At 28.3% G+C, this 17283-nt stretch overlaps 1 protein-coding gene across 2 annotated transcripts; it reads right to left on the reverse strand.

The window, feature by feature from the left end:
• Positions 1–1043: 1043 nt before the first annotated feature.
• On the reverse strand, positions 1044–7262 carry LOC137830210 (fatty acyl-CoA reductase 1-like). Of its 2 annotated transcripts, XM_068637404.1 has the most exons (10): positions 7052–7262; positions 6868–6971; positions 3239–3441; positions 3069–3169; positions 2741–2942; positions 2503–2664; positions 2242–2323; positions 1679–1948; positions 1440–1567; positions 1044–1344 (listed from the first exon to the last, which is right to left on the reverse strand). In XM_068637404.1, the coding sequence occupies exons 1-10, from the start codon at positions 7113–7115 to the stop codon at positions 1191–1193; spliced, it is 1470 nt and encodes a 489-aa protein (XP_068493505.1). In that variant the 5' UTR covers positions 7116–7262; the 3' UTR covers positions 1044–1190. The 2 variants fall into 2 exon arrangements, with proteins under 2 accessions (XP_068493505.1, XP_068493513.1); XM_068637412.1 differs by lacking the exon at positions 1679–1948 and having other exon boundaries at positions 7052–7261.
• Positions 7263–17283: the final 10021 nt, after the last annotated feature.

Here is a 17283-nt window from a genome sequence, read left to right on the forward strand (position 1 = left end):
TAATTAGATACCAATTTAGAAAGTATTTAACAATAATAAAAACTAATTTAGAAACCAAAATTTTTTCTAGTTTCTAAAATGGTATCTAATTTAGTTACTATATCAACTAATTATTTTTTGTTTCTAAATTTGATTTCTATTTCATGATTGTCTTGTAGTGTTGTATTTGATATATTCTGAACTATAAAATTTAGAATAATACAATACAAAATTGTATTATGAATTTTAGAATTTGTAAGGTCTATGGATTATACAATTCAGAAATGAAAAAAGAAAAAACAGATCCTACACCTTTTGTCCAATGGTAATTTTGGAATTGAAATATTTATGGAGGACAGGAACAAAATATGGAGGTGCAGAAAGAAATTCACGTGTTCACTAAACATATGGTATTGCTGGATACTATGGATTTTTCTGTTTGGAATTTATCCACATGCTTTTGGCTTAATCATGCATTAATTTGGTGCTAAACAAGGTTGGGTTATGTAGTGGAGGTTTCTTAATGACTACAATTAGGTAAGATGTTGGTGATTATTTATATACCAAGGTTTTAGGTACTAATTGCTTTAGATTATAAATTATTTAGTAATTTAATTAAAGGCTAATTTAGAATCTAAAGTAGTTAGTAGTAGTCAAAACTTTGGTAGTTAATATTAGATACCAAATTATAAACAACTTTGGATACTAATAATTTTTAGTTTATAAAATAATATCTAACTTAATTAATACTGTGATTAATTATTTTTGGTCTCTAAATTAGTTGTTATTTGATCATTTTCTTGTAGTGTTATAAAATAGTATCTAAGTTATTTATTATAAAGCCTAATTATTTTTTCTCTCTAAATTAATTGATATTTAATAATTTTCTTGTAATGATAAGAATACAAATAGTTTGAATGTATGACAATTAATTAAGACCGCATGGTTCAAATTGTAGAAAAGAAAAAACACATTGACAACAAAAATGAGAAGTATGATTGTGAAATGAAGAGTGATATCATTTAACAATTTAAACATTCGCAACATAAATGAAATCCCAAATGTAAAAGTAAAATTAAATAATGAATGGAATGAATAATGCTCAATTCTCTTTTGTGATAGTCCACTCTTATTTTGTAAACCGAACAATAAAATTTTATAAAAATACCAAGACTATAGTGTGCAACCATTTCAAAGCATAATTTCTAAGATCATTTCAACGCATACTTTACAAGACCAGGAATGTGTGTGTTCATCATGTAGTCTTTCCAATTGATGCTATTAGGGTCAAAGTTCAATCCAGCAGCAACCTCAATGTTATTACTTGTTGCTCTTCGTAAATTTTGTGTGTTTGAATCATCAAAGCTGAAACCGAAAGTAATTTGTATGAGAATGATGGTTACGAACAAAAGTAGTTCATGTACCATGTCTAGTAATTATAGACAAGGAAAAACACGTACACGCCCTTAAAAAACAGGTATGGTTTGTATACTTCAACTAGTCGTGTCACCCTTTTGAATTTTTTGTAGCTATCGTCATAAACATCTCGAGAGCATTGACAAAACGCTTTGTTCACCACATTTAAGACCTAAATATATCAAACCCATGCACAAAGATCAACATGAAACCTTAAAAGATTAGCAAAACATATTATTGTAGTTTTGCTTCATTATTTAGTTAAACTTGGTAGTCAATAAACCTTTAGTGGAAAAACATATCGAATTGTCATGTAAATGTCGAAAACAGCCCTACTTGATATCAAATTTGGCTTGGGCACTATTATTGGCTTTCCATTTTTGTTTTTCAACGCGAATTTAATGAAATAATGATAGCAGTAATCATGAACATCAGCAATTCTGAATGGATTTCTTAATGATGATGATATGTGGTAGACGAAATTCTTGGGAGTTTGATTTGAAAAAGCAATAATTGCTGTCATCATACAATTGATAACCATGTCTGCAGGTATCTGCATATAATATTACATAGTAGTTAGTATATACACAAAACTGAACTAGTAATTTTTTTTTCAACAAAATCATGTTATAAGGTAAATATTTTTATAACAAAAAAAATAAAATTTAGTGAGTTATTCTTTAGACATCCATAGATGTTTTGCAAAACAAACCAATGCTTTTTAGATATATAAAAGAACACATTAAATGATAAGTAGTTTAAACTTTTGATGTTTTATTTTTTACATAATCATTTAAGTATCGATTAATACATATAACCAAAACTAAATTTATACATTTAACTTACCGTATCCAAAATTGTCTTGGGATGACCAAGAAAGTTTGTTATTTTCCCTTGACCATAACTACATATTATGCTGTCGAGAGTTCTGCAAATACAAAATAAATAAATTTATAATTTCTCTTAAAGAAAATCTTGAACATGATGAAATAAACTCTAAAAGTTTAACTTTAAGTAGAATTGATAAATTAAGAGTTTATTTTGTTGTCTAGGAAGTGGAATAATTGGAATGAAATACACATTTGAGACAATGTTAAAAATATTTACCTCAAGCCTTCAATCCAACCAGGAAATGGGTCCTTAAGGGTACTAGTAACCATGGTGGGACGTATAATGATTAGTGGAACATTATCTTTATGATGAACCAATTGCATCTCTCCCATTGCTTTTGTGAATGCGTATGTATTTGGCCAACCATACAAATTTGCTCTGATACATCACAAAAATAATTTCATTTATAGATTAATGAATATCAGCGTTATAACAAAATAAGAATTTGATGTACCTTTCAATTCCATAATCTTTCAATGCATTTTTTATTGTGCTTTCAGTAGCATTCTTTGATCGAAGTTCATCTATCTTCTTCTTCAACAAATTCATTTCTTCAGTTATGTCTAATTTCGAGGACTTTTTCAAGGTCTGACCCATCTCAAAGGGTTTCTCTTGCACAATTGTTTTTTCATCCTTAATCTCTCCACACACGTATGCTAACATTTATTCATACCAAAAAATGTGTTATTAATGGAAATTGGCTTAATGGTAACTGAATAATGTTTTGGTAAATATAGTAACCTATATTACATTATGATCAAGTTATAATCAACTACAATTACCAGTTGATATTTGCATAAAAATCTTTATCTCAGGACAATGCTTTGCGAAGTTTAAGACGTGTAAGACACCCATTGTATTTACATCTATTGAGATGTCAAATCTGTAGAAAAATAATAATGAATCAAAATATGAAGAAGAAAAAATTATTGGTTCCTACTAGATAATTTACCTCTCGTCAAATTTGGTAGTTGCTGCAAAATTTATAATAATGTTGATCTCTTCAAACATCTTAATCTTGAGCTTTTCATCTTCCAAACCAAAATTATGGAGAGAAACATCTCCTGATATGACCACAATCTTCTTTAAAATGAAAGAATCAAAATCTTTGCCCCATTGGTCTCGTAACACTCTAAATAAATATGTGCGAATGACCTGTAATATGATCATTAAAGAAATGCATGAATGCCACAATTCAATATGAATAACTGAAAATGAGTCAATGATAAAATTTAGTAAGAAAATTGATTTTTCATTATCCCGAGGTTAAAAGGTGTTGAGTGAAAGAGGGGGAAGATAGAAAATTGGGATCATGCGAGAAGCAAAGGACACCTTCTTCTTCTCGCACTTCCCAATTAATTTTGGAGGAAAAGATATGGGAAGAATTTTTAAAGGTGGGAGTGAATATAAGAGATCTTTAGATATATCGAAAATCTTAACATGAAAGGACAAAAATTTGGTTTGATCAAGTTTTATTGATGTTGCGAACATCACAAAAATTGGGAGGAGACTTGAAAATATATGGGATGAGAATAGGAATATACACCTCAATCGACTAAGATAGTGTAGGCATGGAGATTCAACCCGAGATAGTTCGAGAAGGGCACAAAATGGTAAAAGATAGTATGAAGGGTATAAGTTTGGAAGAGAAAGCAAGGGAAAAATATGTATGTGCAAGGTGTAATACTATGTTTGTTTATGGATACATATTGTTTACGCAGATGGATTTGAGGGAAAGTCACATATTTGTATTAGTTGATTAGCGAGGAAATATGAGTGTAGATGTGAGAGGAAAGGGTCAAGGAAGTGTCACCCTCAAGTGTGAAGAAATAGAGGGAAAGTCAATTGGACGTGCATGAGAAGACCAAAGTGCCCTTCACTTTTACACTATGCATGATAGAGATTCATGATCTACACATTGGCCATGCATGCAAAGATTCCTAAACGAGGCAAATAGTCCTTTGACTATTGAAGTTGAGTGTTTGAAAACTCCATTAAATACTCGTGAATGGATTTGGTAAAGCTTCCCATTTTCGTTCTTCTTTGGAAAACTTGGTGGTTGTTCGTGTGAGATGAGTTTGTGGTGTGTGTGAGCTGCATGTGAGTTGAGGTGGTGGAGTTTTGTTTGAAGGAAGTTGTTGTTCGTGGAGGTGTTTTCGTGCACTTGCATGTGGAAGGGTGGTTGTTGGAGTTTGTTGGAAGTGTAGAGATAAGGTGTCATGGCTGAAAGAAATGACAATGGAGGTTTGAAGGATGAAGATAATCAATTATATGGGTAATAATCGATTATGCTTCAAAATGTAGCACATATATCCTCACATTTTTTTACTATGCATAATTTGGAGGTAACTGAAGGCTGACTTGTATGATTATTGTGGTGTAGGTGCTTTGGTGAAGGAACGTTTTGGTCTAGGTGCTTTGATGAAGGAGCATGTTGGTGTGGTGTTGTATGTGGGTCAAACATCATGTGCTTGGTTCATAGATTATCAACAAGTAAGTCTTAAACATCATTTGTTATTTATTCATGTGTGGTATTCTGCATTTGGGTTAGACTTAAATACTTTAAACATCAATGTCAACAAAGGTTTTGAGAGAGTTCATCAAATAATTGATAAACTCTAACAAAGATTTAATGATTTGACATAATTGTCATGACATAATTGTTGTTTTTTTTTCCGCCTAGTTATTGTAACTTAACTCTTTTTTTCCATCATATATTATTGGACGGTTCTATGTTTAATACTCATTAGGCATTGGGTTTTTTTAATCAATTTTGGTTTATTTTATTAAATATTTTATAATATTTTTTATTTCATTTTATCAAAATTCATTTTCAACAATTTTTAGATATCCACAAGTTCAAATGATTTATATAAATTTTTTTTCAACTGAGATCACCAACCCACTACAAGAAAATCATTACATATAAACAATTTTTAGAGACAAAAAATAATTAGTTATTATATCGACTAAATTATATACTATTTTAGAGACTAAAAAAATTATCGGTATCTAAAGTAGTTTCTATTATTATTAAAAAAATTTAAATCAATTTCTAAATTTATAACTAACTAGCTACCAAGTTTTAACTACTAACTTTAGTCACAATATAGTAAGTAATTACTTTATGTCTCTAAAATTGGTTTCTATTTAATGATTTTCTTGTACTTAACCGTAACAAAAATAATGTTTTAATCAAACACAAGTTCTATGTACAAATAAGAATTTTTATTTCATTTTAAATTAATTTTAACCACAAAGAAAAAATTGTAATTTTACACTTTCATCAATTAATTTTTTTTATCAATTACACTCATCACATCACTCACAAACTTTTACAAATTTTCCTTTCATTTCTCTTAACTTTGCACTTTCTTTCTCTTAATTCAAACAACCTCACTTTCTACTGTCTTTCCCCTCAAATTCATCCTTGAATCCAAACAAAGCATAAAAGATAGAATCTAGATGTTTGTTAGATAGTGTCTTGATGGTAAATGAATTGGTGAAAGAAGGGAATTGTAAAAAGAAGAATTGTATCATAATAAAGGTAAACTATGAAAAATCATATTACTCAGTCACATAAGACTTTATGGACTATATGATAGATAAATTAGGTTGTAATAATATGTGGATTAATTAGATTAAGGTAATCTTTTGATTTTGTTTTTTGTTTTTGTTATTGTCCAAAGATTTTCAAGGATTGTAAGGTAAGCAATTAGAAGAAAAATGTTGGAAGAGATTAAAGTGAGGTCCAAGGAGGTGATAGTGAACATACTATAATATGCAAATGACACATTATTCCTAAGTGATGTTAAAATTCAGTGAACTTGCTTAAGTTTTTAAGGTGAATTTTCACAAGCAAGACTAAAGGTTTGGATATTGAGAGACAAAATTTAGAAAGGTAATCTTGAATCCTTAATTATAGTAGTATGAATATTACTTTCACTTGTGTAGACATGACAGTGAGAAAAAATCCAAGAAAATATAATTTTTGGCAACCTGTTTTGAAAAAAATTCCAAGAAACAATTATCAAAATGGGAAGGTACGTTCTTAATGTTTGCGGTAGACTTTGGATCATAAAATTTGTTCTCATAGCTTCCTTTTGTCTTTTTACAAATTACCAACTTCTGAGAATAGGAAGATTGAATTAGATAAATGGGAGGATAGTTTTAAAACAAAAGAAGTAGGTGAACTTGGAGTTAAAGATATAAAACTCTTTGACTCTCTTAGCAAAATGGAAATGAAGATTAAGGAGTGAGAAGGCCTATGGAAAAATAAATATGAGACATGAAGATGCCCAACACATAAAAGTAGTGCAAAAACGGAATCATGGTTGTAGAGTGATTTGAAAGAAGAAAGCAAGGAAGGGAGAATAAGTAATGGTTTTGATGATAACATAATATGGAGAGTGAGAAATGAAAAAAGAATTATCTTCTGGGAAGATAAATGAAATGCAGATGTTCCTCAAACAAAGATTTCTTACATTATTTCTTGGGAGAATTACTATTCATGAAAGCTATTTTTGTAATAAAATATACTCATATAGCAAGCATGTGTATACTATTATAGTATTGATTAACCTCATTTTGGAAGCGTTGTGCAGCCAAATCAATGGTTTTTGCTCGGACCAGAAGATACAGTTTGTGTACTTGGGGTTGGGTTCTCAGAATCTTTTCCAAGAAAACTGCATGTAATAGACAAATTCAGTGGCAGGTGAAAAACTTCAAATTATTTATTATAGATGCATTGTGTATTTAGTAGTACCTTTTGCTAAGAAGCCTGTTGTGCCAGTCATTAAAATGGTCTTTCCCTTGAAGAACTCAGACATCTTTTCTGACTAACTGCTATAAGTAGAAATTATAGAAGAAATCTAAGAATAAGATTTGGAGAAGATAGAGGATGTTGAAATGATAGGATGTATGAGAGAGAGTTATATGGTGAAGATGATCATTTAGGAATGCTTTTTACTTGTACAATATAACTAGATAAGTATATATATATATATATATAGAAAGAATAAGAACCCTTAATGACACCTACCAGTGTCACCCAACCCAATAAATGATGCAGCAATTTTAATAAATTAAACTCTATGAGTGTTAGGGATGATTTAAGATGCATTTAAGAAGTTGTCTATTTGTCCTTCCAACACACACAAAACATGGGCATTTGCTAATTATAGCTTTAGAAAAATGTTACTTTAATAATTTATAAAATATTAATTTATAATTATAATATGATATGATATAATATAATTTCAAAATGACTTAACTTCATAAAAAAAAATAACATGGTGTATGATTGTCAACCTAGCACTTTGATATTTTATTTATAGCATTATTTTTAATTATATTTTTACAAAAATAAAAATAAAAATAATATATATATATATATATATAAATTTTAGTGGAACACATTTGAACATAATAGATTTGATGATGTTAAATTCTACATCAATTAAAAATAAAAATATTTTATAATTTTTAAATAAATATAAACCTTATTTATAAATTAATTTTATAAATTTAAAATATACTTAAAATTCACTTCTTAATAACAAAAATATACACGCAAAACAATATATTATCAATGAATTTAATTTTCTCAATAACCTGCATATATGTGGACAAACAATTTAATTTAACCCAACAAAAGAGATAATTATATGTGATGATAAAGAAATAATTGTATAAAAAGTGATTTTTTTTACGACAATGTAGAAAAAAAAGTAGGGTGTTGAGTATATGGATATTTTTTTCATATTTATATATAACTTTTGCCATCAATAAAAAAAACATATGGTAATTGAGTTAGAACTAGGACTGGTTATGGATTGAATTTTTCAAATATTCAATTTAAATCCAAATCCAAATAAGTGGATTGGATTTAAAATCCATATCCATTTTAACTAGATCAAATTTAAATGGATATTTTTCAAATCTATTTAAATTGGAATAAATCTAGATTCAATCCATTTTGTTAATTAGATTAAATACACTTTGTCAATTACATTAAATCCATTTTGATATGGACACAGACTAACTTGACTCGAACCGGGCCTAATCCGACTCAACCTGAACGCGGACCAACTCGGTTCGACATCGGCCCGAGCCTGAACGAATCGACATCAGCCCGAGCCCGGAAGGCTCGATAATGGCCTGGGCCCGCTCGACTTGACATCGGTCCGGGCTCGCTCGGCTCAACATTAGCCAGGGTCCAATTAACTCGACATCGACTCGGGCCCGCTCCACTCGACATCGACTCGGGCCCGCTCCACTCGACATCGGCTCAAGCTCGAACGATTCGACATTGGCCTGAACCCGAACGACTCGACATTGGTCCGAGCCCGAATGACTCGACATCGGTCCGGGTCCGGATGACTCAACATCGGTCCGGGCCCGAACGACTCGATATGGGTCTGGTACTGCTTGGTTAAACATCGGCCAGGGCCCGCTCGGCTGGATTGTCTTGGCTTAACTTTGATCGAGACAAGTCAAAATTCATCTCAAAATGCAATTTGGATAATCCAAAAATGTATCTAATCTATATCTAATCCATATCCAATTAAATGGATTGAATTTAAAATCCAAAAATATAGATTTAGATTTGAAATAAATCCATTTAAATGAATTAAAACTAATATAGATATTGATAATTATGGATTGAATTTTGTAATTTGAATTTTTTTACCACCCTTAGTTACAACATCTAAAAATGTAACACGTTATTATTTTCATTATTTGGTGATAAAAAAAGCTTAGGTACCTCAAGATCACATTTTGCTTATTAAAAATATTAATTAATTTATCTTCAAATTTGATGTGATAGGTAAATTTAAAAATAATATTAACTAATTATATAAAAAAATAGGCTTATAAATCATAAAATTTCATTATTACAAAATTTATAATAATATACAAAAAATTTAAAATGAAATAATAACGAAATGAAAATAACCTCATTATCATCATTAAATATTAAAACACGGGTGTCATTTCCTTAGTCCATAGAAGGAATACTTTTTCCTCATATGATAAATATAAGAGATGTTAAGTAATCAATTTATGTTAGACAAAACAGAAAATAATGAAAAAAAAAATGTGATGATATTCTTATTTTTTTTTTAGTTGGATATTACATTACCGATGTAAAATGTTTTTAAAATCTTGCGGATTTATTTTTTTAAGTTATATTTTTTTTTCTAAATTACTTTCTCTTTTATAAAATAATAATTTCTTATTGTAGATTTCTTTTTCTCTCTTGTGGTTGTAAAGACTCCATTGATGAACTAAATATTAGTTTTCTTATTTTTCTATAACTGCTTTTATGTATAGATTGTTTCTGTATTAAAGTTAGTGATTTAAACTTTCCATTTGTTTTTGAAATATATGAAACATAATTTAAATACTAAATATTTTGATATAATTTGTTTTTATATTTACAATATTTATTAATATACATTTTCTCGTTTTCTACTTTCCAACTTTTTATGATAAATTACTTTCTTAATAATTATTGATACTATTGTCTTAAGATATATTTTAATAGATAAAAACTATAATATATTATAATTTAGTTAAAATATCATAATTAATAAGAAATATATTTAGTTAACAAAAATATATATTTTTATAATAAATTTATGAAAGAGATATAAGATTGGTTATTTTTGTTTTTAATTTTGGACCATAAAAACAATACCTTTTATAAAATATATTCTCTATTTTATATTATTGATTAATATTTTGTATTTATTTAATACTACATGTTTATTGAGTTTTGGTTCATGACAAGTTATCAGAATTTGGTTCCATCTTCAGTAGCGTGTGAAGTTAGATATGTTGACGAATATCTCTGTTTCAACCCATACAGTACCATATAATTGCACTATACAAAATTTGTTCCTATAGTGCGCATTTTATTTGGATTTTAATTTTTGTAAACGTTATGGTTACATTTGGTTTTCTTGCACCTGTAAAAATATATTGAGTTTTTTTTAATATTTATTTTTATAATATTAATTTACTCTATTAATTAAATAATGGTTAATCAGTAAAAATAAGAAAAATAAAATTCTAAGATAAATTAGGTTTAGTGCAAGTTGCAAAAATAGTTTGTAAGTAGAATTGATTCAATCTTACATACATTATGTAAAAGCCTCTTGTTAATGTTTTTTTTTTGAATTAATGAATAAATTTGAATAGAAAATAAATTTAGATTATTTGGATTAAAATATGTATGAATTTTTTTTATTAAAGTTTGTGAATGATGGGATATATGTAGTTGAAATGATATTTTTATAATTAATAAAATAATAATATTTTAAATTTATTCTTATATTTAAAAATAATTAAAAATAAAATATGATTAATATATTTATGAATTTTAATTATTTATAATTAAATTATTATTTTTGATAACTTATAATAACTAACTTTAAGAAAATTACGAATAATGTATAATTATCGATACATTAATTTTTTTTTATAAAATTATCTTGTTTTAATTTAAAAATATAATTTTAATTACGTATATCTAAAAGATATCCACCAAAACTTGAAAATGTAGTAAAACGTTGTTTCCAATATCATCTTACAAATGACTTCGAGTAAAATATGTGAAATTGACAAGAACATGAAAAATTATCTAAAGAAATAGTTGTTTCAATTAAAAAAAAATTATATTTATTTTTTTATAATTAATAATATTATTATATAAAAAATTATTATAAAAGTATTTTTATTTTTATTATTTTATAGTTATAATTAATTATTATTATTTATTAATAATTTAAATATTTAATATTTTTATTTAAAATATTATTTAATATATATTTTATTTTTATTATATATATTATATATATATAATCAATTGTGTGAATTATGTTGGCCATTTTTTAATAATCGATTATATTTTTTTTTCATTCATTTTTGTGTTAGGTTTCAAAATATTGAAGGATAATAATGTAAATTTGATATGGTTTACATGTTTTTTTTTTTCATATGTGAGGAAGATAATTTCTTACATAATTGTCTTTACATGTGTTTTAAAGTTGTGTGAGGACATGAGGAATGTGTTTTAAAGTTGTGTGAGGATACGAGAATGTGTGAGGATTTGAGAAAAAAAAAATGTGAAAAAATCGTGTGTTTGGATTGATGTATGTTAGTGTGTATTTGTGAGAAAAATTTACTGAAGTTTGTGAGTGATATAATTTTTTGTGAGGGATTTTTTAATTTTCTTAAAAGATGTAAAATGTAAGTTTATAAAATTATTTTTTCATTTAAAAATATTTAAATAATAAAATATGAGGTATTTTTGTGTAGATTTGAGTTAATATAATATGGTAAATTATTTTCAATACGGTTGAATAATTTAGTTTGACACCGTTGAATAATTATTTTCGGAAGAAATACAAGTTATTTAACACTGTCGAAACATGAAAATAATCGTAAAAATAATATTATCTAAGTATATACAAATTTACCGTTATGTTTATTTATACATTTTGAAAGTTTTTGTCTATTTAATTAGATTGTATGTAGATACATAACCATGTAAATATGCTAGATGATATTTTATAATGAAAAATGTTATATGTATAATGAATTTGTACAACAAATTTATTTATAAAGAAGAAAAAATATATAGAACAAAATATGAAATATCATACACTATGATGGAAAAATAATAGAAATAAAAGTATTATTGTTTATATTATATACATCTATTTATAATAATCATTTTTTCTCATCCCAACCTAATATATATTAATACAACTTTTTTTAATCTTCCAATTAATTAGAACTTTTCCTTCTACCTCAAATTATCCTTACTCCCTCTTATCTAACCGTTCAAAATCACCAAAATCAAAATCTAGTTTTTAAATCCTAAATTCTAAACCCTAAAGTAAAAAAAAATAACAAACATAACAGAAAACACCACCACTCTGCCTTTGCATTTAAAAGGAGAGAAAAAAAATAACTATTTATTCGAATTCAATCGCTCCTCTTCTATAAATCTCTACCATTGATATTCTTGTTCTTCTTCCTCTTCAAGAATACAGCCCTTAAAACAAAACAAAAACTAAATCCAGTGATGATTATTGCATCCAACAGTGTCTCTTGGATATAATCGACATAAACAAACAGAGGTTAAACGTTTAAAAATTTATTGAAAAGTACAAATTTCCATTTTTTTTCTAAATACGTAACTGTAAGCATCTGATGCGATGGTTAGAAAAATGGTTCCATCAATGATAGGTAGTGTGTCAAATGGTCCTTAGTACGGAAAAATTGTCACTCTCAATCATAAAAGGAAAGATTGAATTGAATGAGTGCTTTTTAAAAAAAAAATATTTATCAGCAATTAATCATAGTTATTAAAATTCATTAACAGCTCATCTTATATACTCTTCAAAGGCAAAATGCTCATTTTTAAATTTTAAATGAAAATATTACAACCAAATTATTTATTTTTCTACCATATAGAAGTTCTTCTCTTTAAGTAAAAAAAAGTTTAAATAAAGTCTATGTATAATAACTACAAAGTTTGAAATATAGATATATTGGATGTTAGTTAGTCTAATTATATATCATTATCATAAATTAGGTAAGTGTAGGTATATAAACACATATATTCACTTTTAGTTCTTCACGAATGTTGTATATAATAAATTCATCTTTAAAATTTTACTATTAGTCTTATGTAATTTCGACCTATAAATAAAAATATGCTTAAAAAATATCACATATACTTCAAGTTCTATTACGCAAGCAAATTAATTAACTAATAAAATAAAAAGTATATTTTTCTTTAATAAAATTAAGTTAAGTTACATAAGAATGGAAGTGATTTAAATAAGGTCAAGTCTAAAATTTTATTAATAAGTTAAAAATTTATAAATAAAAAAATTATTAGTGAGTTAACACTACATGAAATAAAAACTAATTTTTAGATATAAAATAATTAATTGCAATAATAACTAAATTAGAGATATTTTAGAAACTATATTTTTTTTAAAATTAATTTCTATTATTATTAAATAGTTTTTAAATTAGTATCTAATTAATAACCAATGTTTTAACTACCAATTATTTAGTTTTTAAATTTAATAGAAAAACCTTAATTTATCGTATTGAGATCTAAGTTTTAAATTTGAATTTTTTAGAAAATAAGATGAATTTTTTATTAAATAAGATGATTTTTTATTGACCAATCACGTTTAATAATAATTTTGTCCAAACGAAACATATCTCCCTTAAGCGAAATTAACACAGTAAGTTAATTTGTTTTTAATCTAGTTTTCGCTCAAACAAGTAATTCGTTTTTAAACTAAAATTAAACAGTGCTTTTCAAAATGCTTTTGATATAATATTTGTTCAAATAAAAATTGTGTCACTAAAACGAAATCCATTTTTATTCAAGTTAAAAACAAAACTGAGTTAAAAATTTAAATTAGTGTTTCTTTATTTAAAGATATTTGTTTGTTTTTATAAATTTAAATAGAAAATAGTGAGTTAAATATTTGAAATGATTTGTTGGAGTGTGTTGGTTTTATTAAGACCTTAATTATGAACGCCACGTGTTCACCAATTATGAGTATGGAGTTGGGAATTTATAGATATATTATAGATGGTCTAAATTGGAACTAAACGTATTCATTAATGAATTACTTAATGGTTAGCTTGTCAAATGTGATGGGTAACCATTTCTTATTTATAAATTAATTTGTAAAACATGATTTTATTAATTTTCTATATTTTATTTTCTTTTTTATAAATTAATTATAAGTTACAATTTTTTTATTATATTTATGAAAAAAGTTAATAACCATAAATTTGATTTGTCCAGACGTATAGATACCTATACCCATGACAAGACCTTTCAATCTATTTTGAGGCCATTAACTATCCTTTTCGAAGTTATATATATATATATATATATATATATATATATATATATATATGTCCAAGATGGAAAAAAAAGGGTTTCAAAAGCCTTTACTACCGCAATTAATAACAATATTTTTCTTTTTTATATAGAGATATAAATAATATGGTTGATATTTTTTTAGAAATTATTAATATTTTTTATATAATAAAATAATTGTACGGGACAGAATCACATGATATATAGTACTATACAATAAATAAATCAATTAAAAAATATTTTTATTTTTATATAACGAAATAATAATATGTGGTTGATATTTCTTTAAAAATTATTACTAGTTTATATAATAAAAATAATTGTACGGAACATAATCACATGATATTTTATATAACACTATACAATTCATTGAATAAGATTTTTCTATTGTTTCTTTTATAGGTGGCTTTGTTTTTCTCTGTAGGGTTTTGCATAGGTGTTCTACCTAATGCTTTGTTTGTTTTTGGTGATTACTATTCATTCATAGATTTGTGAGAATTGTTCCTGTTTGCATTTAATAATTTGTGAAGAAAAAAAGTGTGGAAAGGTAAAGAAATTGAAAAAACTTTCTTCACTCTTTAGCTAAAAATTACGTGAAACTAGCAGGAATCCAACTTTATATAAACAAATTATGCAATTATTCTTTACGCAATTACCCTTTATCCTGTCAAAATAATTAAATAATTTTATTTGAATCAGACATTTAATAGTATCATTAATAAAAATAATTAATAATAATAATAAAAAAAATATTTTTAAAAAAGAAATAAATTTATATAATAATAATATTAATTACAAAAAATAGAAATAAATAAATAAATTTTGTTTTATTATTATTATTCAAATATTTTTAAAGATAGGATAAATTTGTAAATTTATATTTTATACCTTTTAATTTTTTTTTCACAACTATTACATCATTTACAAATTTCAATAAACTTCTCTCGTAAATTCATTCTAATATACTCAAATCCAAACAACCTCACTTTCTTCACACTTTGTTCTCAAATCACTTTAAATTCACTTTCTCAAATCCTCTCCTCAATTCAAACACACCATAAGTCTTTTCGTCTATTTTTTTACAAGAGTGGCTTTGGTGTGAACATGATCTTGTCTCTTTTTCTTTTCTTACTAGTTCTTTCTATTTTTTTTTCTTTCAATACGGTAGAAGAATAAATGCACAAAGTGTTCTTTATTCTCATTATGTGGAAATTTTGCTACACCCCTCGTATTGTCAGTCCTTGATTCTATAAACTATCCATAAACTATCACTCGTGGAGTAGACCGATGGTCATGACTTTAAGTGTTAAGAGTAAGGTTGAGGTTAGTCATCTTTTCTCTGTCTCGTCCTAACTCTTCTGCTTTGACTCCCCCTTCTCCTCGTCTTTGCGTCCTCCGTCTTCGTCCTCGTATCTGCGTCCTTCGTCTTCGTCCTCGTCCTCGTCTCCGTCTCTTTCATCTTCTCCGTCCAACTTCTCCATGACCAATCCTTTGTCGGTCGGTGCAATCCAAGTGTTGCATCCTATGGAGGTTATGGCCAGGAGGGACGACCTGGGAGGTGCTACTGACCGGTCGGGTTTCCCTGAGCTGTCATCTCCCTTTCTAGGGCTTGACTGGATGGATCCTAAGGTGACTAGGATCACCTATGCCTTTACGACCGGGACCTCTGTTTATGCTTTTTGGATAGGGTCCCGATTTTAAAGGCATATGCTTGTCTCGACTTTCTGATCGCTGAGCCCTGTTTGTCGGCCGACACCATATGCCTGGGTTGGTCTCTTGCTGAGTGTCCTTTTTTTCTATATGTATTCTTGTTTATTCTCAAACTTACATTTCTCCCTTCCTTTTGACAACTTCACGATGGGCGTCTTTTAAGCGCTCAACGTGACTCCTTCTCAGCTTCATCCAAACACTTGGGCGTTCCTTCAGGCCTTTTGCCTGATATGCGACATTTTTCATTTGTACCCCACTCCTTCATCTTTTCTAAGTTATTATACTTGCCACCCGTCCGAGCCTGTTGTATGGCATTCACTCATCAGTCGGGTGGGTAACGTTTTGTTTAGTTCATACACCACATCTTACAAAAACTTCAAAGAGAAATTTTTTAAAGTTTTCATCCGGTCTGAGGGCATGCAATACTTTTTGATGAAGTCAGTCGGTCGAGGTTTCCTATATTTTGGACTAGGAATCCCTTAAAGTTCAAGTAGTAGCCTCGTCCGATCCCGAGTGTCGAGAAGCGAGATATTTTCTCTCTTTTTGATAAGCTTCCAAGAAAACTCCCTGCACGGAGCCTGTTGACCGTGTATGCGTCATCTTACCGTTGGATGACCTTCGAGAATATGTTAGTTTTCTTTAGCTTCGGCCAAATATTTACTCTTCAACTAATGCTCTCCTTCTGGTTGATGCAAAAATCATGAGCAAGGAAGTTTCTCAGGTTAATAATTTGATCAAAACCTTCAAAGAAGAGGGCCGCACAACGGAAAGGTTGTTCGAGCCTGGAGACCTTGGTTGCTAGCAGGCAGTCAGCCGCTCGTGCCAGTCCCTTTGATAAGAGCAAGAAAAGGCTTAGGGAGGGGGATAACATAGCAACGACTACTCGCTCCCCGGGCACAATGCCGTCACCCCCTCTTTCGCGCCACTCCCCTATTAAAATTGACTCCCCGTCAACCAATGTTTTCAACCAACCATTCCCCCTGCTGTCATTGAGCCTACGCCCAAGGCCTTGAGGTTACCCCTATCGATGCCTGGGGGTGACTTATAATTTTGTAGGGGTGTGAAGATCGTCTAACTCGTTCCACACAAGAGCTAATCCAGCTCGTCCCCAAAGATGACTTGCTTCAAGGCAGCATCGAGATGATCTGCCAAGGGCTTGTCCTGGCCCGCTTGGGTGCTGACGTTCGGGGCCACCGAGTCAAGAATATTTCTCAGCTCGAGCATGAGTTGGCCGAGGCTTTAGATAACTTGAAGTAGTCTCTCAAGGCGAATTCTGCCTATAAGGAGAGGCTCGCTCAGGAGGTGGCCGAGCGGGAGATCGCTGAGGTTCAAGCGAATAAGCTCGAGTGGAGGGAGAA

Source organism: Phaseolus vulgaris, chromosome 11 (genome assembly GCF_000499845.2).
Source record: "Phaseolus vulgaris cultivar G19833 chromosome 11, P. vulgaris v2.0, whole genome shotgun sequence".
NCBI classification, from domain to species: Eukaryota; Viridiplantae; Streptophyta; class Magnoliopsida; order Fabales; family Fabaceae; genus Phaseolus; species Phaseolus vulgaris.

What these genes read in the sequence shown, in the direction of transcription:
- LOC137830210 (XM_068637404.1), bottom strand. Translation starts at nt 7,115, where the DNA reads ATGTCTGAGTTCTTCAAGGGAAAGACCATTTTAATGACTGGCACAACA. An exon ending in AAAGATTATGGAATTGAAAG is followed by an intron (nt 2,665 to 2,740) that starts GTACATCAAATT and finishes GTGATGTATCAG; the next exon opens with AGCAAATTTGTATGGTTGGC. An exon ending in TACCTGTTTTTTAAGGGCGT is followed by an intron (nt 1,345 to 1,439) that starts GTACGTGTTTTT and finishes TTTCGGTTTCAG; the next exon opens with CTTTGATGATTCAAACACAC.